This window comes from Panthera pardus, unplaced genomic scaffold (genome assembly GCF_024362965.1).
Source record: "Panthera pardus isolate Hobbes unplaced genomic scaffold, ASM2436296v1 HiC_scaffold_12, whole genome shotgun sequence".
In the NCBI taxonomy this organism is placed as follows: domain Eukaryota; kingdom Metazoa; phylum Chordata; class Mammalia; order Carnivora; family Felidae; genus Panthera; species Panthera pardus.
Window position 1 is genome coordinate 114,715,965 of NW_026526677.1, and position 25,139 is coordinate 114,741,103.

General features: G+C 40.2%; 1 protein-coding gene across 4 annotated transcripts in view; it reads left to right on the top strand.

The window, feature by feature from the left end:
• Positions 1–23,429, top strand: part of TRPC6 (transient receptor potential cation channel subfamily C member 6) — a 128,910-nt gene extending 105,481 nt beyond the window's left edge. For 3 of the 4 annotated variants that reach the window (XM_053900598.1, XM_053900596.1, XM_019433687.2), the window contains 8 exons: positions 2,330–2,563; positions 4,437–4,701; positions 5,932–6,127; positions 6,878–7,081; positions 9,126–9,200; positions 14,733–14,816; positions 20,528–20,603; positions 21,360–23,429. In XM_053900598.1, coding sequence (XP_053756573.1) covers positions 2,330–2,563; positions 4,437–4,701; positions 5,932–6,127; positions 6,878–7,081; positions 9,126–9,200; positions 14,733–14,816; positions 20,528–20,603; positions 21,360–21,511 — 1,286 coding nt within the window. In that variant the 3' untranslated portion in view covers positions 21,512–23,429. The remainder of the gene's footprint in view (positions 1–2,329; positions 2,564–4,436; positions 4,702–5,931; positions 6,128–6,877; positions 7,082–9,125; positions 9,201–14,732; positions 14,817–20,527; positions 20,604–21,359) is intronic. The other variant, XM_053900597.1, reaches the window with a different exon arrangement.
• Positions 23,430–25,139: the final 1,710 nt, after the last annotated feature.

Below are 25,139 nucleotides of genomic sequence, written 5' to 3' on the forward strand. Positions count from 1 at the left end.
TTTTTTAAGCTTTGGTAAGATGAGGTTTCATCAAGAATTCTATGTCTGGAGAGGAAAGGTGGAGGGCAGGTGGGAGAGGAGGGGGAGAGCCTTCCTTTCCAGCCTTAGCTCTTCAACAGAACAAAGTAAGTTTGAAAGGTCTTGGTCTGACATTTGAAGCCCTTCAAAATCTGGCCCCTTCCCACCCATCCAACCCTAAATGCCACGTCCCCACAAAAGCTGCAGTCCAGCAGGACGGAAGGCCCTACACGACTAGGCTGGATGGCGTTCAGAGGTGCCTCGGCCCCTGTGCTGCAGGCGCTCCACATTCCTGCAGCCTGCAGAGGGACAGCCTGGAGGAGGCTTCCCTCACTTCTGCTCACTGTGTGTCTGGAGGGTGTGTACCAGGACACATGCAGGATTTCTTGTTTTAACCTGACCCACTGGCATAGGTGTGAATCCAGTCCTAGATCCCTCGTACCTTGGAAGCACTCAAGTGTAATGAAGTTGTCTTCCTCTGTGTGCGCAGAATGCCGGTTTTGAGAAAAGCCCACAGTAAGCTGTGTGTGGGCTCTGTGATAGAGGGTCATGACGAGCGTAAGGATGTGGGGCAGGTGCTTGCTGGGGAGGGGAGGAGATGAGTTTCAGCCAGGGGACTATGACAGACTTCTTAATAGAGGTAGGCTTGATCGATTTGGGTTATATTTCTGCAGATGGCTCTAGAAGTAGGTACAATGCTGGAAAGAATATCTTAAAGGTAATGGTGTAAAGCAACATCTTGTTAACACAGTAACATCCTTTAAATTAAGCTAAAGTAGGGGCGCCTGGGTGGCTCAGTCAGTTAAGCGTCCGACTTCAGCTCAGGTCATGATCTCACGGTTCGTGGGTTCCAGCCCCGCATCGGGCTCTGTGCTGACAGCTCAGAGCCTGGAGCCTGTTTCAGATTCTGTGTCTCCCTCTCTCTCTGCCCCTCCCCCACTTGCACTCTGCCTGCCTCTATCTCAAAAATAAATAAACATTAAAAAAAAATTAAAAAAAGATGAAGTATGCGCCAGTCATAGAAAATTTAAAATAGTAAGTGCTCAATAAATATTAGCTGTTACTTTTTCCAAGTGTCACATGCCCTGTGCATTTTACACGCATTATTTAAGTGTTAAAACAACCCTATGAGGTAGATACAAACCACTGTCATCCCCATTTTACAAACTGAGCTTTAGAAAGTTTAAATAATGTGCCAAAGATCACACTGCCAATGAGTGGACGAACAGGGTCCCAAGCCATGGCACTCCGATCCCAAACCTGTGCTCCTAAGCAGCATGCTGACTTCTTGTGAGACTGTAGTGTTTTTACTACTCCACCAGCAGGAGGTGACCATGAATAATATGCTCCTGTGACTCTGTGCAGTCCTATATGGTGCTGGTTTTAAACATAAAGTCGTAGACTATATGACTCTTTTTACTCCTTTACCTAGCATGTTTAAATGTTTATGCCATAAACATTTTCCAACATGTCTTAGGCCGTCCAAGAAGCACAGGCAGAGACAGGGTTAAATGCCAACAGTTTTGCTAAAGGGCATTCACTGAGAGGGAATGGGGAGGGGAGTGAGGAAGGTTTCAGGGGCTGTCAGATGGGGGAGGCAAGTCTGATCCTGAGGTAAGAGGGCAGGGAGGGAAGGTCTGATACAAGCATCTCAGATGTCTATTCAGTCTGAGGACAGGTCAGGAAAGCTGGCAGGAAATACTTGAGCCGAAGTCAGGTATCAGAGAAGCCCAGGGTCTCCCAAGAAGGGGTACCTTCAGTCACCAGCTGGAAGCAGCCTTTGGGAAGCATGGCCTTGGGGGAAAAGTGCCCATAGTTCCAGAATGCGGTTGCTGCGGCCCTTAGCCAATTAAATTCCTGTATTTGGAGGTCTGTGAGGTCTGTCCTTGTGGCCACTACTCCATAGTAATTAAAATATCATATTAAATGGCTGCATAATACTCCATCTGTGGAAGTCCATGATCGCTTAGGTTTTACCTATGTGAGCAGGTGTGTTTGGATGTTTTGGTTATTATGAAGAGTCCACAGTGAACATCTCATAAATACACTTGTTATGTATAGGATCAATGGATACCAAAGATTGTTTGGACACGCTTGAACTTTGTCAGATTGCTTTTAGGTGATGCACTGATACTGCTGGACTGTGGCTTTTGTGGGGACGTGGCATTTAGGGTTGGATGGGTGGGAAGAGGCCAGATTTTGAAGGGCTTCAAATGTCAGGCCAAGACCTTTCAAACTTACTTTGTTTTGTTGAAGAGCTAAGGCTGGAATGAAATTGAATTGGGTCTATTTTAACCCCTTTCCAATGCAGGCATGATATGGGCCGAATGTAAAGAAATTTGGACGGAAGGCCCCAAGGAATACTTGTTTGAGTTGTGGAATATGCTTGATTTTGGTATGCTGGCGATCTTTGCTGCATCATTCATTGCGAGATTCATGGCATTTTGGCATGCTTCCAAAGCCCAACACATCATTGATGCAAATGATACTTTGAAGGACTTGACCAAAGTCACACTGGGAGACAATGTGAAGTATTACAATTTGGGTGAGTTTGTAGTGCACAGTCAACTTAAGTTAATAAATATGCAGAGTTTTCTGATGAAAGGAAGTGACTAGTAGTTTGGTTACTGCTCAGTTCTCACAGAATTACTGGCATCTTCAGAAGCATCTGTGTGAAGACGGGTGCTTTTGGCTTCTCCCTTCCTGATCTCCTTGCCGGCTGGATGCCTCCCACTCTCTCTCCTCGATCAGTTGACAACTACCAAACTCCACTGGGAATGCCTGTCTTAGGTCTTAGATTTTTTGTTCTTCTTGTCTAGTAAAAACAGTACACATTTGAGTACCACTTCCATTCAAAACACATAAACTGTGTGACAGCAAGGGAGCTGCTGGTGTCTCTGGATGGCTCCTGATACACGACACCACAGTTTCCCTGCCAGGCTTCGAACCTGCCAGGCAGATGAGAAACAAAACAAAGCGATAGAGGCTGGAGCGTGGCCTCTAATACCGATCAAGTTGCAGGCAGATGACATAGTCCTGGGTCTCCTAGCCAAGGGGCTCGGCGAAATTTCCCTCCAGAATCAGGCAGGTGCATCCTTTGGTCTCTGGACAACATGGGTAGGGCAGTGCCCCCCAAGGCAGGAATGGCAGCCAATGGTTGTGTGAGGTCCCTTAGTGGAGGAGCAGAGGAGGGTGGCGCCGAAGCAAGTGTGCTCGCTTATCTGCTGTCCCAAAATAGGAGTCAGATGAGGTGATCCACCTCAGGGTGGGGGAGGGCGAGGAAAGAGATGCCTTTGTTTGCTGAGGGAAGACCCTTCCTTGAAGAGACCTAGTGGGTGGAGAATAGACCCCTTTTCGGTACTTACTTTAATGCTCTGATAAGAAATCTGTTAACATTCAGTTGACATCTCCGTGGGTTTGTTGGCTGGATCACATAGAGATCTTTTTATTATTTTTAAAATATTTACTTTAATGTTTAATACTTTTTCATATACAGAATTCTAAAGAGTCAAAGCTATCCATACATTGTACTTACTATAAAAAAGGAAACTGCTTTTATTAGTTTCTTGTATCCTTTACTAATTTTACTTCCCAACAAATAAGCAAATACAAATCAGCAAATCATGTTTTTCCTCTTTCTTACACATTGTTTTGCATTTTTCCTCATAATGGTTTCTTAATTGGGTTTTGATGAACCCAATGAACTATTGGGTGAGCTATTGGGTGAACTAACCCAATGAACTAATATTGGGTGAACTATCGATGAACTAATATAATAATGCCAGAAAATTTTTAAAAATGAATAATTACTACATTTTTATGGTAAAAATACTTATTTGAGTGATCAATAAAAATGACTTCTAGTTGAAATAACTGCACTTTGCAAGCCCCAAATTGCATTATAGTGTAATTATAAGTTTAAGATTAAATAATAAATGCTACCAATTATGGAGCACCAAGCACTTCCTCAACACTGACTATACATTGACTTAATGAATTTGCAAGTAGATGAGAGAAGGTGGAGTGGTATTGTCTCATTTTTAAAGATGGGAAAATGAAAGTAAGAAAAGTTAAATAATTGTACCTGTTCTTCTGGTAGGGACGTGGGTACACGTGTGCACGCACACACACACACACACACACACTGGAATTTTTTCATATGCTGAGTCCCTAGTTTTAGCTCTTAACCATTTTGCTGGATGCTTATGGAAAATTGCCGGTGGACCAGGGGGCTCATTTTCTCAATATATTCAGAGGCTCCCATATACCTGACCCTTCTAGAAGCCCTGTAAGATAACAGATTTCCTTTAGAGACTTGATGGCTAATGTAATTATATTTCTTTAGTAACAGAAAAGAAGTTGCCTGAGTAAACAACTTAAAGAAACTCATGATAACTCTTGTGTTTTCTCTTTCCTAGCCAGGATAAAGTGGGACCCCTCTGATCCTCAAATTATATCTGAAGGTCTTTATGCAATTGCTGTAGTTCTAAGTTTCTCAAGAATAGCTTATATTTTACCAGCCAATGAAAGCTTTGGACCTCTGCAGATATCACTTGGAAGAACAGTAAAGGACATCTTCAAGTTCATGGTCATATTCATCATGGTGTTTGTGGCCTTTATGATTGGAATGTTCAACCTCTACTCCTACTACATTGGTGCAAAACAAAATGAAGCTTTCACAACGTATGTCATCTTGGATGTTTTGATGATGGAGATTGCAGATTAATTATAGGATAGCTTAAGTGTGTTCATATGTGTCTATGGGATAGACAATGTTTCAGTGAAGACTTCCATCTCCAGTTTCTCTTTAGCAATGAGAGAGGATTTTTAAATTAATTGGAAGAACTTGAAAATATAGGCACCTTCCTATCATTAAGCAATACTAGTTAACATTTTTAGTCCCATTTCTTCTGGGAAAATACCTCACTCACAACATTTCATTATCTCTATTTCACAAAAAGAAGAAACAAAGCTCAGAAAAGTTAAATAATTTGCTGAACTTCACAGAGATGCTAGTGTATGGACAAACCAGGCTGTATATAACCTCTTGTCCATGACTCTAGAATGTGTGTTCCTACTTGTACAGCCTTCTCATTAGAGGGTCTTGGGGGGGTGGTGCACAGGGAGAACAGCTTCTTTCCTAATTCATTTTGTCAGATCTTCTCATTGAGAAGATCCTGGTTATCAACCCCAGTTTTGACTGAGGTTCACCACAGCCACAGTGGTTTTTTATAAAATATGCTTAGAATAGATTACTCAGATATTAGGTGGTCCATGTTCCAATATGAAGCATCAACTGAAGCATAACCTGTTGTTAGCCCTATTCTCATAAAGTGCAGTTTATCAGAGAAATGAAACCAGCTGGGTGAAGCTGGGCTTAGCATTGGTCAGTAATTATGTGTAAAGCATTGAAATTCCTACCTAAGACTTGTCAGTGATTTTGGTTATAGCGTCTATGTTTATATTGTCACATTTTTCTTAAGGCACACACTGTTATTATCTAATTATTGGATATGAGTAGAAGTATAGATGAGCAGGAAACCTAATAAGACTCTAACATTGTATTATTTTTATTAAGTAATACATTTAACACTCCATTACCCAAGCTATGGATTACTTATGTTAGTATCTGTGGTTATGAAGTTATGTTAATAACATTTATTGAGTGCCTATTATGTGCCAGATACTGAGCTGACTGGTTCGTATGCACAGTATGACTTCAGCCCTGCAACCTTCTGGGAAATAAAACCTATTGTATTCATTTTACAGAAAGGAAAACCGAGGTTCATAGAAGTAAAGGATTTTCTCATGAATATTTATTAATTTGCAAACACACAATCAGCGCACTTTTATTATGGTATTATTGTCATTTATACACTGTATTATTTCCTTTCTCTCTTTATTTTTCCCCAGAGTTGAGGAGAGTTTTAAGACACTGTTCTGGGCTATATTTGGACTTTCTGAAGTAAAGTCGGTGGTCATCAACTATAATCACAAATTCATTGAAAATATCGGTTATGTTCTTTATGGAGTCTATAATGTCACAATGGTCATTGTTTTGTTAAATATGTTAATTGCAATGATCAACAGTTCATTCCAGGAAATTGAGGTATGATTTCTGTACATGTGTATAGTCTGTGACTACATGTTTTTTAACTTATGCCAGGCATCAACTCCTCATTGGTGGTGAAAATATAGGCTGTGTTTCCTTTTGTTCTTTGCCTGTTTCACATAGTTGTTTGTCCAGTAATCTAGAAAATTTTAACTCTTTGCTTCCAAATGCAACATCAATGTGTGTGGTGGGTAGTAGGTCATAAGGAGGAGAAATGTCAGATTCATTATTGTTTTTTAAAAAAACCTTAGAAATACTATATCAGCTTGAATTTACATTTTATTTTTAAAAATTGTTACTTACAAATACCACTAGTGTGGTATTTTTTGTAGTGATTTTCAAAAGTGACCATTTCTCGAATCTGGAGTGATAATACAAATTTTTATTCCAGAAATTTTGGAATGTGTCCCAAAGTAATCGAACTTATGATCTTGTGTCGAACAAAAGAGTGAATGATTTTTCATAGTGTTCTTTTCAGAATGTAGAAAAATCCATTTATACCTTTCAGGGTGTTTATAAACATAAGCACATTCTGAGATCTGTAGTTCTCTAAGCCTGATAAAATTTCAGACAGATTTTGGAGAGAGTGTGAGTAGAACCTTAACATTAAAAAAATCTTGGAGTGGTGTTTGGGGCCTGAGAGTGTTTGTAGGCACCATTGCTCCTGCCTAGGTACACAGTGTGGGTCGCATCGCAGTAATTCAGTTTTCACATCTCTCTGCTGAACTGACGTGTGTGTTTGCACAGGACGATGCTGATGTCGAGTGGAAATTTGCAAGGGCCAAGCTTTGGTTTTCCTACTTTGAAGAGGGGAGAACATTACCTGTTCCCTTCAACCTGGTGCCAAGTCCAAAGTCCCTGTTTTATCTCTTACTGAGGCTTAAAAAATGGATTTCTGAGATGTTCCAGGCCCATAAAAAAGGTTTCCAGGAGGATGCAGAGATGAACAAGGTAATTTGACTTGATAATTTAAAATTATGTTTTTAAATGCTAGGATCATTTAAAAGAAGTGATCCATGATGACACGTCCGATCATTGCCAAATGAGCACAGTCCTTTGGCTTGTATCTACTTGAGAGGAACACTTTGGACATTTCCTACTTAAAAGAATACAGGAAAAATTCATGAAATGTAACTATAATAATGTATTACATTGTCTGTAGAGGATACTTGAAAGGAGAGCTATTCTGGCCCCATTTTTGCTGTTGTGGCCACAAGCCCCACCTCATGTTCAGTTCACACAGCCTGGTAAAGCATCAGTAGCTTGGGGGAATTTGACAGACTCTACCTTCTTCACTGAAAACTTAGAAATCAATTACTCACATGTAATATGTGAGTCTAGGTTTGGCATTAAGTAGTTCAAGAAAGAAAGATCTAGGGGTATTAACTGGAAACAGTTATGCAGGAAGCAATCTCAAGAAACATAGAAGAGGTGCAGTGTTTAGATGAGGGTTAGCAGTATGTTCAGAAGTGTGGAAAGTTGTGTGCCACTGTGTATGGAGGAGGGGCAGTTACCCTGTGCAGGAACTCTGCTGGTGCAGAACCACATCCAGGAGAAGCCATGAGAGATGGATGCATTCGGAGGAGAAGGGCCAGCATGGGGACAGGTGCATATAAGGCGTCATATGATGGGGAGTTGAAGGACTTGGGGATTACATCCAAAAAAGGAGGATTGAAGGGGAACAAGGCGAATATCTTTAGAACTCTCAGTTTTGACTAGGGGGTATACTTGTTTTTTGTCCCTTCAAACACAGGGAGAGATGCCATGGGCAAAAGTTGCAAATAGTTCAGCTGTAGTTCTATTTAAAAACAAACTTGTCACAACAACATCTGTCCAAGGGCGCCTGGGTGGCTCAGTCTGCTGAGGGTCCAACTTCAGCTCAGATCATGATCTTGAGGTTCGTGAGTTTGAGCCCCACATTGGGCTCTGTGCTGACAGCTTGGAGCCTGGAGCCTGCTTCATATTCTGTATCTCTCTCTCTCTGCCCCTCACCTATTCACACTCTGTCTCTCTCTCAAAAATAAGTAAACATTAAAAAAATCAAAGAAAATATCTGTCTAACAGAGTGGGCTGTCTTGCAAAGTAGTAAGTTCCCCATCATTGCATGTAATCAGTAAATGCTGAATGACCAATATTAGGAATTTATAGAAGATATTCCAACAGTGAGTGGGCAGTTGAGCCAAATGATTGTGAAAGTTTCTAGCCATTCTAAGATTCTATCACTGAGAGAAAAGAGAAATATTCTAATTCCTGCTCTGCTTGCCACTCACCATTTTGGGTTCTCAAATAAATAATAAACTCTCCGGGCTTTAGTTTCTTCAGCTGTACTATGGGAATAAAAATTATGTCTACATCATAAAGATCAAATGAGTATGTAAAAGGACCTTGAGAATTATAATTTTTTTAATGTTTATTTATTTTTGAGAGAGACAGAGACAGAATGCTAGTGGGTTTGGGCAGAGAGAGAGGGAGGCACAGAATCTGAAGCAGGCTCCAGGCTCTGAGCTGTCGGCACAGAGCCTGATGCAGGGCTTGAACTCACGAGCTGTGAGATCATGACCTGAGCCGAAGTAGGACGCTTGACCGACTGAGCCACCCGGGCGCCCCAGGACCTTGAGAATTATAAAACCTGCTTTAAATGTAGTTATTACTATACTGTGTGAAATTTTGGAGAAACAGGCCATCTATAGCACTCTTCTGGATGTCTAACTTCTAGAACTCAGTGGGTTGATGGCAGGAATGTCCCTCCCTTTACTTAATACTCCTTTACTTACATTAATTAATGGAGTTTACAGTTCTAATGGAACAGCAACCTGAGAGAATTCATTGTTCTCACCAATGGGAAGCACCCAATAAGAACATGTTTCTCTTCTTGAAACTTGCTACAGAATCAGACCAGATGGCTTTTAAGATATGGAATAAAGAATGAAATTGTTTTTGTAATTCTAAATGAAGAATTAGCAATTGTACTCATCTTACTATCTATTTTTAAAAGAGAAACGAAGAAAAGAAATTTGGAATTTGGGGAAGTCATGAAGACCTTTCAAAATTATCGCTTGACAAAAAACAGGTAAGCTCATATTTGAAAACATGAAGTCATATGTGTGCCCAGGCTTATCTTTTCAGAAAAAAGGACAAATGTTCAGAAGCAATTTCAAGAAACAGGTAATATATACATTAAAGATTTTAATTGTGTTAATAATGCCTCAAAGATCTGTTATTGAGTGATGGAAATAAGCTTATGTCCAGTTAATCAGAAGAAAGAACTGTGTATATCTTTAAGACAGATATTAAGCATATATGTTTGGGTACTTGTGGGTAATGAAATACAGGGATAGTGATGTAAAGCAGGAAAAATTAAACTGATAGAGGAGCGTCAGGGACCCAACGGAGATCTGATTCACTGCACTTGAGCAGTGTGGGGTGAGGGTGGGCATACACACATCCAGCAGAGCCTCTCTACCTGTCGGTCATTTTCTTCACCAGGGCAGGGTTGCCTCGGAGCAGTTTGTGCTGGAGCTCCCAGTCAGGCTGGCTGACATTTTTGGTCTTTTTACCTTTCCCTCTTTCATGGTGAGCCAAGCCCCACAGTCCAAGACCGTTTTCTACCCCCTGCTCCTACTCCCTGTTACCTGTCACAGGCATGATTCTGAGCACATCTCCTACTTCTGTGTCTTGGCATTTGGTTCCTAGAGGACTGACATAATGCAGCTATCTCCTTTACTTTTCCTTGCCATGTAAGCTTGTGATGAACAGAACTGACGCCCACAGCTTGCTTTTGCTTGATACATTAGCTACACTCCTGGGAGAGTGCTTTTACAGCACACGTTTATATTTCCAGTCAAGTTTGCCTATTGTTACTGAAGTGGGTTTCCACTGCAATGTGCTTGGCCCTGATAGGGACTAAGAAAAACTCTCATGGTTCCTTTTTTCTTACCAATTTGTGCAACGTTTGCTCTCTTTTTCATGAAGTCTACTTCCAAAACCGCTTAAGTTTCCATTTCACTCAGATCTTCTGACTCCCTGAGGACAAAAGTGGTTAGGTTCCACCCACATCACCTCCACACGTGCTCTGGGTGCACCATAGAAATCAGTGGAATGAGCCACATAAAAATACTTTTTGAAACAAAGTGAGAAGACCTATTTATTATCTTTGCTTATATCCTTTAGCTCTGAAGGTCCCTGAATTTGGTGGCTGCTAGCATTAGCTTTTCAGATAAATTCTGAGAGGCCAGCATAACTCAAGCCCCATCTCTGCCACACTGTATGATGCATAAACCTGAAGATGCTGATAACTTCCCGAATAACCGCTCTCTTCGAGCTCCAGGAGGGATCACTTTCAAGTTGTCAGTTGCAGACAGGCTCTTGCGTCCTATGCAATAGATGTCGTTTTAGCATTTTCTGTCTGTTTGGCACTGGGTTGAGTGACATGTGCAGATTTTTTTTGTTATTAGTCACATATAACTGATATATGTTGATTTTGTGCAAATTCCCAATCCTTTTCTCCGGGCATATTGAATTAAAATTTCTGGCATTGGGGTGTGGAAGTGTGTACTTTAGTTAGGCCTTAGGATATTCTAAGGCCCATCTGGGTGTGGGAATCATGGGAATCACAGAATATTTCATTCCCTGAATGACTTTGTCATGGACACATCAGTGAACAGTAATATTCAGCAGAGTAGACTAGACTAGATTAAAATGAAACATGAGGGGTGTCTGGGTGGCTCAGTCGCTTGAGCCTCCGACTTCAACTCGGGTCATGATCTCTCAGTGCGTGAGTTCGAGCCCCATGTTGGGCTCTGTGCTGACAGCTGGGAGCCTGGAGCCTGCTTTGGATTCTGAGTCTCCCTCTCTCTCTGCCTCTCCCATGCCCATGCTCTTCTCTGTCTCTGTCTCTGTCTCTCTCAAAGAAAAATAAACACTAAAAATAAAAATAAAAAGACACATGAAATAGGACTAAATCTACATAGTAGATATCTATCCTTCTGTACAACAGTAATAGCTGCTGACACTTGTAGAGCATGTACTGTATGTCAAGCCGTGTATCCCACAGCCTTCCTGTTTGATTCTTACACCACCTCTGGCAGCTAGGTAATATTATTTCCCCTATTTCACGCATTAGAAACCCGAGGACAGTAGAGCTGAAGTAACCTGCCCACAGTCTCATTTCAAACAACAACCAGAATTCAAATTCAGATCTACTTGATTCCAAAGCAAGAGTTTATAAGCACTGCCCCCACGTGGTGCATTTCATGTCTGCATCCCTGTGGACTGAACGTGGTATCTATACATTTTAGCTCATTGCTCTGTTCCTGGCTTTACTCTAAATGCTAATATCAAAATAATTACTAGGAAATGAACAAGAGAAAACATAAAGAATGCAGGAGATGTGGTATAAAAACAAAGATAGACAGTAGCTCATTCAGAATCAGTGTATTTCCACATGAGTCAGGAACAAAGCTTAAAGCCAGCTCTTCCTGCTGCCACTCCCGTTGCATTTCACACATCACTACCATTTATAGATATCCACATCCCTAAGGTTTAAATACTATTCATTTGGCCAGTTGAATCCGCCTGACTTTCTAGCCTGCTTGAATAGCTGGCCATGGGAACACTTAGTTCTACATTAGAATTTTCTGCCACCAAGTGGTAATAGTGCTTCTTTGCACCATTGAGTAAATTTATCCTTACATTGCCTTTCTTTCATATGATTGTAACAAGTATTTATTATATGACTATTATGTATTAGAAACTGATTAGAATTTTTTGTTATATTTGTACCCAAGTTTATATTTCACATTTAGAGAAGAACTAGTCACATAAAAGTGGTCCATGTGAATTTATAACTGTTTAGTCATATACCATTCAACTATACCAGTGGTTCCCAACCTGGGGTGATCCGTCCCCTGCCCCCACTACCGGCACCTCAGGTACATTTGTAATACCTGGAGACATTTTGGTTGTCACAACCGGACAGGGGAGCTGTTATTGGCATCTAGTAGGTAGAGGGCAGGGATCCTGCTAAACATTCTACAATGCACAGGAAGCCCCACACAATAAAGACTTATCCAGCCCAAAGTGTCAGTAACTGTTGGAATGAAGAATCTTTGGACTCTACCTATTGAGAGCATGAAGTGGTGGGAGTGCTGTGTGTTGTACTGAAATGTTATGAATACACAGAAGCTGTGGCCATTGACGCTTCAAGATCTACAGTCTGGACAATCTGTAATCACACACATTCTCAAATGAACAGAATGCCATTTTCTGACATACCTGCCACTGTTACCTCTTCTGTGCCATCCGGTGTGTTCGTTGGTACAGCATCAGCCTCATGCCTTCAGTTCAGTTCTTTACAGTTTAGATGTACCTTTACCATCTATGTTGAGCTGCAGCCAACTGGTTCACAAACCTAGATTGAACATGTTTTCTATAGCAAGGTGTCTAGCAGCCAGTGAACCCCATCAGTGACCCAGAAGCACTTTTTCCTTCCTTTATTTCACCAACCAGTGCTTTCTGAGCACTTGCCATCTGCCAGCAGTTCTGGCTCCAGGGACAGTGAGGTGAGCTAAACAAGATCTCTCCTTCCACAGAGCCCAGCAGGATGTAGATAAACATGTAACCAGGCCAGTGAATAAAATAAGTGTCAAATGACCTAGCTGGCTCCAGATCTATTTTTCATAAGGTGGGCAGGAAAACCTCTCTGCAGGGTGGTAAATAAATCAAAGGCACGATGCACAAAGATCCCTTTGTCTGGATCCTCTCCTCTGATTATGAACCTGTCCTCACCCTCCATGCTATATCATGAAAAATGGGGGATGAAAGTGGGCTTGAATCTTGTCGTCACATTTAATGGTGCCCTTAAAGCATAAATCATGGTTTGAAAGCCAGGAAGCATTATATCATCATAAAGATAAATGAATAACTATTTTTAAGAATAAATATTAAAAATTACATTGTTAAAAACATGTTGAAGTTTGCATTTGTTTCCCACATCCATAGATTAGTAGGACTTGAAGGAGAATAGGTATCCACTGGACTAGTCCCTTCATTGTTGGAGAGAGTGCAGAAAGTTCCAGCATCTCACCTGCTGCTCCAGAGCTGTTGTGGCAGAGCCTTAGTCTTCACATTTCTGTCAAGCACGCTTTTATACAAGCACCAATTGTATAATTTTATCTTAATTATGTTTAAAGTTAATATAAAGTGAAAGAATATGGATATTTTGCTGACACTGTTAGAGAGGTTGAAAGACAAGGGGAAATAGCTACATGAAAAGGGGTGCTAATATTTTCAAAATTGCATATTGTGTTTTTATGGATCTTATCAGCCTTAGTATATTCTTCCTGTGCATATAACTCAGCAGGATAATGATTGTTATGTTCTTCACTGAATACCCAGAATCCATAGCACAGCATCTTCATATAGAGGGCACTCCATCAATGTCCAGTGTTTACTGGATGAATGTGTGCATAGCTGTTTTAGGTCAGCATGTAGCCATTTAAAGCATCAAAGCATTGAAGTTAAGGACTTTAATTCTCAATGAGCTTTACTTACAGCAACTTAGATGCCATTGGGAAATATGAATCATCACCGACTTTGAAGATGGTCTTAAAGTTTCTTGTCCCTTGGAAAACAGTTGTACACCAAAAAAACAACAACAACAACAACAACAACAAAAACACAAATGTGAAGCTGATGTGTTTTGCTCAGGTTCTCCTACTTATTTATTTTTAAAACCACGTTTTTCCTTTTAGAGAATGCCATGAAGAGTTTTTTTAATCATTTTCTTAGCATGTTTTTTTTAGAAAAAGTTTTTAACATTTATTCATTTTTGAGAGAGAGAGAGAGCATGAGTGGGGCAGGGGCAGAGAGAGAGACACACAGAATCTGAAGCAGGCTCCAGTCTCTGAACTTTGAGCACAGCACCAATGCAGGGCTCGAACTCATGGACCGTGAGATCACGACCTGAGATGAACTTGTACGCCTAACAGCTTGAGCCACCCAGGTGTCCTATTAGCATGTGTATACAGTACTTTCCCACCTTAATTGCAGATTGTTTTAGATCTTTTTTATTTGCCTGTTCAAGCAAATATATGGTTTCAAAAGTACTGCCCAAATGTGATACTATGTAGATCCTAAAATTCAAATGCATTAATTTGTTTTTTATTGGCCCCTGAACTCTGTCTCACAACAAAGTCTTACCCTTGTGTTACTTCAGGCACCCACCTACAAGTGTGGGTATTGTGCTCATGGATGCTGGCCTGTTGCTCCCTTAACAGAGGACTTCTTAGATCACCACCATCACTTCCCCAACTTGTTTGCCTCCTCCTCTATCAGAGATGTGCCTGTGAGAATGTTAAAGCATGACTGTCATGACTACATGACTGATAGCCACGCAGTCTATGAAAGTCCTCAGACAACCTTGAATAACCATTGAGAGATCCAGCACCCCTCAGGTGCCTCTGGTTTGTCTTGGAAGATAGGCTATAAAGCAAATTAAATGAAAAATTTACATATGTAACTTATAAATTCCTATATATAACTGATAAATATCGTTACATTATTTAGAAGAAAAATAAGAATTTTTATTCTTTTCAAATTACAGCTTGGGCATAGTAAACAATCAAGTATAAGGAGCTCAGAAGATTTCCAGTTAAATAGTTTCAATAATCCTCCAGGAAAGTATCAGGTAAGCATGATTTTTTTTTTTTTTTTTAGAAAACTAAGACTAATTATTTGTAATATTTAAAATCCCAAACTATGTGATTCTTTAAGTGAAAATGAACCATTATGTTGTTTTTCTCAATGTCAAAATAATGCATGAATTCAACAAATATGTGCCTATACTTTCTAAGGACTGGAGATACATAAGTAAATAAAATAGATGAAGTCTTGGCATCCCAGAGCTTAGAGTCTACATGTTCATTGTAAAAGGCCTATATGTTCATTGTAAAAAGTCTATCCTCACAAAAAAACATACAGGAGAGAATAAAGTGTACCTCAAAACCCACTACTGAGATTTAAAGACTACTTATTTGGTGATATTCTGCCAGGTGATTATGTGTATATGTATAATTTTACATGTACTTCAATATTATATAACTGTATATATAATATATAAAGGAGTTAATAGTACTTAAATAATGGCTAACAGGTTTTCACTTCACAAAACATATATTTATATTAATTTTAATGGATGTATAGTACTCTTTGTACAAATATATGATAATTAAAATAATTTCCTATTGATGGAACTTTAACGGTTTTTTTCTACTATTGTAAGTAGTACTACTAGGAACATTGTCCATGCACCCAATTACATCCTTAGAATAAGTTCTTAAAAGTGGAATTTTACTGTCTACCATTTAATTTGGGGTTTAGAGAGTTAGATTTGGTTTAACTATATATCCACCCAGGACTTCCTGCACATGGTACTGAACCTCCTGCATTTCCAGCATTCTCATGGTCGAAGCCCAGATGGGGAAAACTTTGTTGCATTGAAACTAGACATTCCAGTGCACTGGGAGGGGCAAGATGGTGGAGCAGCCTGGAAGTTCTCGGCTTCTCTCATCCCTGAAATGCAGCTAGATCAGCACAACCCATTTTTCACACCTGGAAAATTGATGTTAGGATTAACAAAACAATCTGCTTAACTAGAACCACAGAACTCAGCATGTACATGGCACAGAGAGGTGAACTGGGGGAGAGAGAAGCTGTGAAGGGTAGGGAGCTGTTTTTGTTTGCAGAGAGGGGACAGAGACAGGTGGTAGAGTACAGGAAAAGCACTTCCCCTGAAAGTAGATGGAGAGAAAGAGAAAGAGTGAAAACACCCACAATGGATTGAACAAAAAAGGGAGAAAGGAGAAAGAAGAGGGTTTCAGTACCATTAGGACTCTATAAACAGGGGCACACAGAGTTGGAAACTTCTCAGCTCAATACCTGGCAGAGCTCTATTAGGGAGTTCTGACAGAGCTCTGAATCCCTAGGAGCAGACAGTGAGGTCTAAGGGGTCCATGGGCCACAGGGGAGAAGCCGTTCCTCTGCTAGGAGGGCATTTGGTGGAGGCCATACAACCTCCCCAGAGGAAAAGGTCCCAGTGGACCCCAGAGAACAGCCATGTTTTCTGGTATTGGAACAAAGATGCCAGGGCATGGTTAAACCTGGTGCTAGCTGTGTGTTGTGTTTTGCCATAATCTCTGAGCCTCTGCTGCCGTGTGAGCACATGAACTTTTCCTGGGGCAAGCAGGTACCCAGCCACATTCTCTGAACCTCTGCAAGAGTGCAGCCACGCTAATGTTACCTGGGGCCAGCTAGCACCTGGCCATTGCCTGGTGAGACCCTCCCTCAGAATACTGGAGGGGGTCCAAGCTGTAGGGCTCTCAGAAGTGAGGGGTTTGGAAACACAGCCCCATCTGAGATAAAATTTGGGAGAGAGGTGCTGCCTGGCAGGCTGACAGCTTGGACACAGACAGTGTAGAAGCAGGGAGCAGACAGAAGCCAGAGACAAAGGAGGGGTTCTTGATTGCCACTGAGTGAGAGCATAGAATTCTGGTGCTAGAGACTGTGAAGCTGGGTGATGCCATTTTCACCTCTCCCGCACCTGCGCGTAAACACACATGCACGCCACACCTATACACCCCATTAAGCTAAGCAGCACCACCTAGTGGAGAACGGAGCTGTTACACCAAGCTCTACCCAATTGCGCCCTCCAAGAACATGCCCTAGAGGACCACCACAAGTCTCTCCACCTGCTTACTACACAGACTATAAAGTGCATCATAGATTTTTAGGGGAAACTGGATGTAATTTATTTTGGATTTCATTCTGTTCTCTGGTCCATCTATTCTTTTTTTTGTTTTTTTCTTTTCTTATTCTTGGATACAGAAAGAGAAAAAAAATTTTTTTTTCAGCTTAAAACTTTTAAAATATTTTTACTACACTTTTTCTTTTTTGTAAAATTTTAAATTCTATTTTACTTCATTTCATTTTATTTTATTGTATAATTTTTAAGCATTTAAAAATTTTTTCTTACCTTTTTTCTTTCCCTTTTTTCTCTATTCTATCAAGTTTCTTTCAAAACCAAATCAAAACATATCTAGGATCTAGCTCCCTTTATTTTTTTGTGTTGTTTTTAACATTATAATTTTATTTTTTATTTTACTAATTCTTTTTCTTCTTCCAAAATGACAAAATGAAGGAATTCACCCCAAAAGAAAGAACAGGAAGAAATGACAGCCAGGGACTTAATCAACACAGATATAAGCAAGATGTCTGAACTAGTATTTAGAATCATGATAATAAGAACTAGCTGGGTTTGAAAAAAGCATAAATCCCTTTCTGCAGAGATGAAAGAAGTAAAATCTAGTCAGGATGAAATTAAAAATGCTATAACTGGGGCGCCTGGGTGGTTCAGTCGGCTAAGCGTCTGACTTCAGCTCAGGTCATGATCTCGCAGTTCGTGGGTTCGAGTCCCACCTCGGGCTCTGTGCTGACAGCTCAGAGCCTGGAGCCTGTTTCAGATTCTGCGTCTCCCTCTCTCTCTGACCCACCCCGTTCATGCTCTATCTCTCTCTGTCTCAAAAATAAATAAATGTTAAAAAAATTAAAAAAATTTGCTATAACTGACATGCTATCTTGAATGGATGCCACGGCAGCATGGATGGATGAGGCAGAGCAGTGAATCAGCAATACAGAAGACAAAATTATGGAAAATAATGAAGTAGAGAAAAAAGAGGGAAACTAAGGCAAAAGAATGATACAAGAATTTGGGAACTCCGTGACTCATTAAAAAGGAATAACATCCAAATCATAGGAATCCCAGAAGATGAAGAGAGAGAAAAAGGGGTAGAAGGCTTATGTGAGCAAACCATAATGGAAAATGCTCCTAACCTGGGGAAAGACAAAGACATTGAAATCCAAGAAGCGCAGAGAACTCCCATTAGACTGAACAAAAACCATCAACAAGGCATATCATAGTCAAATTCACAAAATACACAGACAAGGAAAGAATTACGAAAGCAGCAAGGAAAAAAAATACTTAACCTACAAGGGCAGACAGATCAGGTTCACAGCAGACCTATCCACAGAAACTTGGCAGGCTAGAAAGGAGTGGCAGGATATATTCAACATGCTGAATTGGAAAAATATACAGTCAAGAATTGTTTATCCAGCAAGGCTGTCATTTGAAATAGGAGAGATAAAGAGTTTCCCAGACAAACAAAAACTAAAGAAGTTCATGACCACTAAACCAGTCCTGCAAGAAATTTTAAGGGGGACTTTCTAAGGGGAGAAAAGATGAAGCAAAACAAAACAAAACAAAATTTGTATGGAACCAGAAAAGACCCTGAATAGCTAAAGCAGTTCTGAAAAAGAAAACCAAAGCTGGAGGCATCACAATTCCAGACTTCAAAATGTATTACAAATCTGTAATCATAAAGACAGTATGGTACTGGCACAAAAACGGACACATAGATCAGTGGAGCAGAGTAGAGAACCCAGAAATGGACCTGCAAACATATAGCCAACTAATCTTTGATGGAGCAGGAAAGAATATCCAATGGAATAAAGACAGTCTCTTCAAAAATGGTGCTGGGAAAACTGGACACTGACATGCAGAAGAATGAACCTGGACCACTTTCTTACACCATACACAAAAATAAACTCAAAATGGATGAAAGACCTAAACATAAGACAGGAAGCCGTCAAAATCCTAGAGGAGAAATCAGGAAAAAACCTCTTTGACTTGGCCACAGCAACTTCTTACTCAACATATCTCTGGATGCAAGGGAAACAAAAGCAAAAATGAACTACTGGGACTTCATCAAAACAAAAAGCTTCTGCACAGCAAAGGAAACAATCAGCAAAACTAAAAGGCAACCAATGGAATAGAAGATATTTGCAAATGACATATCAGATAAAGGATTAGTATCCAAAATCAATAAAGAACTTATCAAACTCAATAAAGAACTTATCAAAACCCAAAAACCAAATAATCCCATGAAGAAATGTGCAAAAGACATGAATAGGCACTTTTCTAAAGAAGACATCCAGATGGCAAACAGACACATGAAAAAATGTTCAACATCACTCATCATCAAGGAATACAGATCAAAACCACAATGAGATACCACCTCACACCTGTTAGAATGGTTAAAATTAACAACTCAGGCAACAATGGATGTTGGCGAGGATGTGGAGGAAGAGAAACCCTTTTGCACTCCTGGTGGGAATGCAAACTGGTACAGCCACTCTGGAAGACATTACGGAGGTTCCTCAAAAAATTAAAAAATAGAACTACCCTAAGACCCAGCAATTGCGCTACTAGGTATTTATCCAAATGATATAGGTATGCTGTTTTGAAGGGGTTCGTACACTCTAATGTTTATAGCAGTGCTATGGACAAGAGACAAACTATGGAAAGAGCCCAAATGTCCATTGACAGATGAATGGATAAAGAAGATGTGGAGTGTGTGTGTATACACACACACACACACACACACACACACACACACACACACACTGGAATATTACTCAGCAATCAAAAATAATGAAATCTTGCCATTTGCAACGATGTGGATGGAACTATAATGTATTACGCTAAGTAAAATTAGAGAAAGACAAATATCATGACTTCACTCATATGAGAACTTTAAGATACCAAACAGATGAACATAAGGGAAGGGAAACAAAAGTAATATAAAAACGGGGAGGGGGAAAAACATAAGAGACTCTTAAATATAGAGAACAAACTGAGGGTTACTGGAGGGATTGTGGGTGGGGGAAGGGCTAAATGGGCAAAGGGAATTAAGGAAGACACTTGTTGCGATGAACACTGGGTGTTATATGTAGGGAGTGAATCACTGCATTCTACTCCTGAAATCATTATTGCACTATATGCTAACTAACCTGGATGTAAATTTTAAAAAATAGAAGTAATGCACTAAAAAAAAAAAGAAACTAGACATTTCTGAATTATTAGCAAGTATAAAATCAAAACTACCTTTCTTGGTAAGGGAGGTCAAAACATAAATGAGTGTATGTTTGCTTAATTTGCCATTTCCACACCCAGTACTATACACACCATCAACCTCCTCAAATGAAAGGCATTGTTTTGCTCTACTACTTTGCAAGTAAAATATAAGCAGTAAACATCAAGGGGTAGATGTTTTTTTCTAAACCTATTCTTTTCTCAAGAATTAACTTGTGAGTCATTAGCTCTGGTAATGTAAAAATTGCTGTAATAATTTGCCGATAGTGTGCATTCCATGCCAGATAAATCCTCTTAGTCTTTGTTAGCATTACTTCTAAGGTCCTTACAGGGGAAAGACCCAGACAGTTATTCCAAATGAAAGATTTGTCATAAACATAAAACTGAGCTGAGTTTCTCCTTTGTCTGTCTAGAAAATTATGAAGAGGCTCATTAAAAGATACGTCTTACAAGCCCAGATAGATCGGGAGAGTGACGACGTGAATGAAGGTGAGCTGAACAGGGACCAGTCGGCCCCTGAGCCTGAGTGTGGGTGCAGCCCTGATGTAGAGCTGGAGGAAAGCTGGAGAGAGCGGTTTGGGGAGGGTGAGCCTCCTAGGGAAGAGAGGGAGGGTCTCACCAACCGTCAGCGCTACTAAATAGTGTCGGAAAATAGGCTGTTTTTCCAGAGTTGGGGCAGGTGTCACTTGCGACATAAGTAACTGTTGCTTTTGGGGCGTGGCTTGCAGGGATGAAGAAGTGGTTGGGAAAAGTAAAAGGCTCTTGCCCCCAATCCTGCAAACATTTGCCATGAATGTTTCCTTTTTACTAGAGAATCTAGAAAAGATACTCAGATTCCTCAGTGTCTTTTAAGTTGGGTTGACCTGACAAGATGTAAGTTTTGGGACCTGCAACAGTAATGACTGTGGCTTTCTCAGTAGAAGGCACTACCATCAAGTGCTACCCCTGTGACTGTTCAAAACTAATAGGTCCTCAAGTCAGCAGATTTCCTCAGAGTCCAACGGAATTGGCACCTCTTCCAATTTCCTTGGGACTTTTGTCACCATTTTTTCTCTATAACCTTTTCATTAACCAAAAGCTTTAGCTGAGAAAATTGAAACCTGCCCCATTAGGAAGTTTTTTCCTCTGAAAGGATTCAAACTACAGATGTGTGTGGAACTGACTGATTTCATTCTGTTCCAGAATCACTAGTTTCTCTGCATTATATATTTATAGTTGACTTCCTATCTCTCTTGTTTTTTAAAGGGGAACTGAAGGAAATTAAACAGGACATCTCAAGCCTCCGTTATGAGCTCCTTGAAGAGAAAACTCAGAATTCAGAAGACCTCGCAGAACTTATTAGAAAACTTGGGGAGAAATTATCAATGGAACCAAAGCAAGAGGAAGGCAATAGATAATGCAAAGATGTCCATTAAAAATCCTATTTATTTGTCTACTTGAAGCCATATTATTTCCAATTTATTTTTTAAGTGCCATTGTGACCATCTTTTAAACAAGAAAATGTCCAAAGATAACTTGGGAAATTCCATTATCTGAAACCCTAATATTTAATATTTTTGGTGATTAAATTTCATTGTTCAGGCTAAAGTTTGTGGATTATGGTGAAAATTATGCCCAACTATTTGATGTTTTCTTGAGCATAACAATCGTGATGCTGTGATTGCTATCTAGTGTCTGCCTGGGGATTGTCTTGGCTGGTAGGAGGCTGACACAGCACACTCTCCATGTGGTCTTTACCTTGAAGGTGATTTCAGGTAACTGCTTGCCTGCCTTATGGATCCCCTGATGGTGACTTCCAGCCTTGAAATCTAGGGAGAGATAATCTGTAGCTGTTTGGAAAATGCCATTTAATCATCTGCTCTAAGCCCTCACAGAATATGATTGGTAATATCTGTGCAAAATTGGGTTAAATCTTTCCTAAATTTGCCAGTTCACCTCTTTGAAAACGTTACACTTAACAGTGAAAAAGTGCTTCCTCTACTGAGCCCTGGGAACACGGTTTAGTTTGTGTGTGTATGTGCATGTGCATACGCATACACACGCGAGTGCACATAGAAAAGTGTGTATGAAATGCTTGTCCTGTTTTCTTTTGTAGCCAATATGGACTCTCAAAACCTCTTTATCTTTTGATTTTTACTGTGACTGAAAAATTATTGTCCAAATAATGAATCCTTTATTGGAGAAGTATCAAAGTCACAACTGATTATGATTATTTGGTCCAATTATAGCAAAATGTGCTCTTTTTGAGGCATTTACAGGTAAATCCCACATTTGGCATTGAGTATAAAGGAAACTGTGGAGGGAACTTGCAAATACTTCCCTTTATTCTCAGTATGTTCTACCCTCCCTCAAAATATATGAAGCAGGGATGTGCGTTTGTAGGCATCCACGTAGGCTGCTCTTACGATGTGAAGCAATATCTACAACGATTAAAAGAGAGAAGTGAAAGTTCATCTTTTCAACTACACAGACTACCAACATTTAAATGATGCTGGGTATTAACTGGAAATGTTTCTTTAAATTCAGTAAAGAGAGGTTTCAAATGCAAATTTTTAACTTCATTTTAGAGATAAAATAGTCACAAAAATCTAGTTAGCCCCAACTTTGAATTAAGTCAAAGTAGTTTTATGTAACCAGATCACAAAATACAACTGAAATTTGCACTCAGTGATTTTGTATTTGTGGGTATTATTTACTGAGAAGTTATTTAGTAATACAGAAAAGGTAGGCTTTCAAATGTTTTGTGACAGTATTTGAGCCAGAAGTTGTAAAAATCAGCCTCATAGCAAATGCACTATTAGCAAGTTAAAATAATCTAACATCCACAAAGCTTTGTGTTGTACCATGAAGGAGATTGGCCTCTATGCCAAGGGGTGCTCTGTGGCAGCAAATGGGCTTGACTCCAAAGAATCTAGAAAAGATACTCACATTACTCAGTGTCTTTTAAGTTGGGTTGACCCGACAAGATGAAAGTTTTGGGACCTGCAACAGGGATGACTGTGGCTTTCTCAGTCATCAAGTGCTACCTCTGTGACTGTGCAAAACTAATATGTCCTGAAGTCAGTAGATTTCCTCAGAGTACAACGAAATTGGCACCTCTTCCAATTTCCTTTCAATTGGAACATGAAAAGAAACCAACCACATTTTAAGCAAGGTTTTTAAAAATTCCAACAAGAGCTTAATTAAAGGCATATTGTCAGAGGATGGCCATAAGCATGACTATCCTGCACAAGTGTCAAGGCCTTTGGCTTTAACTCTTGTATTCATGTTGTAGTCAGCCTAACATATAAAAATAAAATGATTAATCAGATTAAATGTATTTGTTCATCCTGTTCTCTCGGTCATATTTCTCTGCTCAAATTCGGTGCTTTCTGGACGCTTGTAAGGAGGGAAGCACAGTGATGTCTGACTCTGACCATACAGCTGCTTCCTGGAGGCCAAGCCACAGTCACACCTCATAGCAGACCTACTACCAGTGAACAAAGTGAAGTCCCACTGCCTCGTTTTACTCTGCTATTTGTATTACTCTGAAACTGAGAATTAACACAAATTCAGCATGGTTTTACTACGTATATCAAATGGGTGACCAGAATCTACTGTCTGCTTAAAACTTTGCTAGGGACCAAAAATGAAAAATGAATGTCTGACCTCAAAGAGCTTACAGCCCAGTAAAGAAACAGGAGTATAAAAAACACACAACTACAAGAAAGGTTTCCTGAGTCTCTACTGTGTGCAGGCACATGATAAGTGCTTTCCATGCATTATTGAATTTAATCTAACTTTATGCTGATAACAACTGTATGAGGTAAACACTATTAATACCCTCGTTTTAGAAATGAGAAAACTGAGGCTTTTAGAAACTAAGTAACTTAAATATAGAATAGGTGCCAGAGCTGGGAACAAAACCCAGACTTGCCTCACAACAGAGGCTTCGCATTTACCTGTGGTCTTGACAGAAAATACTGGAGCGTGGTTGTCTCACTGTAAAACTCACCTTTCAGTCTCCAGGTGAGGAAAAATGGGCTGTATCTGAACACCCTAAAGTCCATTACTTGCCAATGCAGAGACAGACAATGGTGTTAATCATGGAAGGGTGTGGGTAAAGAGAAGATTTGGCTTTGAAAGGATTGCATATTAAAAAAAATAATAGATGGGGATGTACATTAGGGGGTGGAGACAGTGTGAGCAGGGCCAAGAGCTGGGCATGTGTGGGGGACACTAGGTTCTGCAGAAAGAAATAGTAAATCCAGTGGCTGTAACTTGGTGCGGAGAACAGATTGACTTTGAGAAGTCTGTCCTATCCATCCAGACCATGTGGCAGTATTTGCCACAGGCAGACCGACCAACCGGTAGCATCACTGTCAGGACCAATTTCCAGTTTCAGGCTGAGAGAAACTGAAGACTCATAAAAATAGACTTTTTGCTCCTTTTCTGGCTTCTATTCTTGCAAGGAACTGGCATCCGCCTCTACACATGCCTTGAATGCAAACAGTGAATGTTGTCCATGTGAGAGACAAGAAGTTAACGATTTCTCTAGAACAGATAATATCTAAGAAAGGGCCGGGTAAGGATGACCAGATGAAGCTATTATACCCGTATTCCAGACCTCTAGAACTAAACATCTCAATGCTAAGACCTCCTGGCTCCAGGGAATAACAGCTGGCCCTTGTCTTTGTTCTCACCAGTTCCTGGATGCCTGAGAGGACAGGTGCACCGGACCTAATCCTCAAAACAAAACAAAACAAAACAAAACAAAAGAAAAAAACCCAGACCCTGAACAAAGACAAGACTGTCTCCTTTATGAGTCTGCCAGACACTCGGTCCGTACCTGCATTTTCTCTATACCTTCAATTAACTCTGCTTTCACCTCCTGCTGGCTCACGCTTCATTTCCATCCTTGGTGTGGCCCGGGACCCTCTTGGCTGGTCTGAAGACCCCCTCTGGGTCTCCTGGCCCAGCCTGCCAGCATCAAGGCCAAGGAAGAGACGTTTCTCCAAGTGACATTTAGGTATGAACTGCATTTGT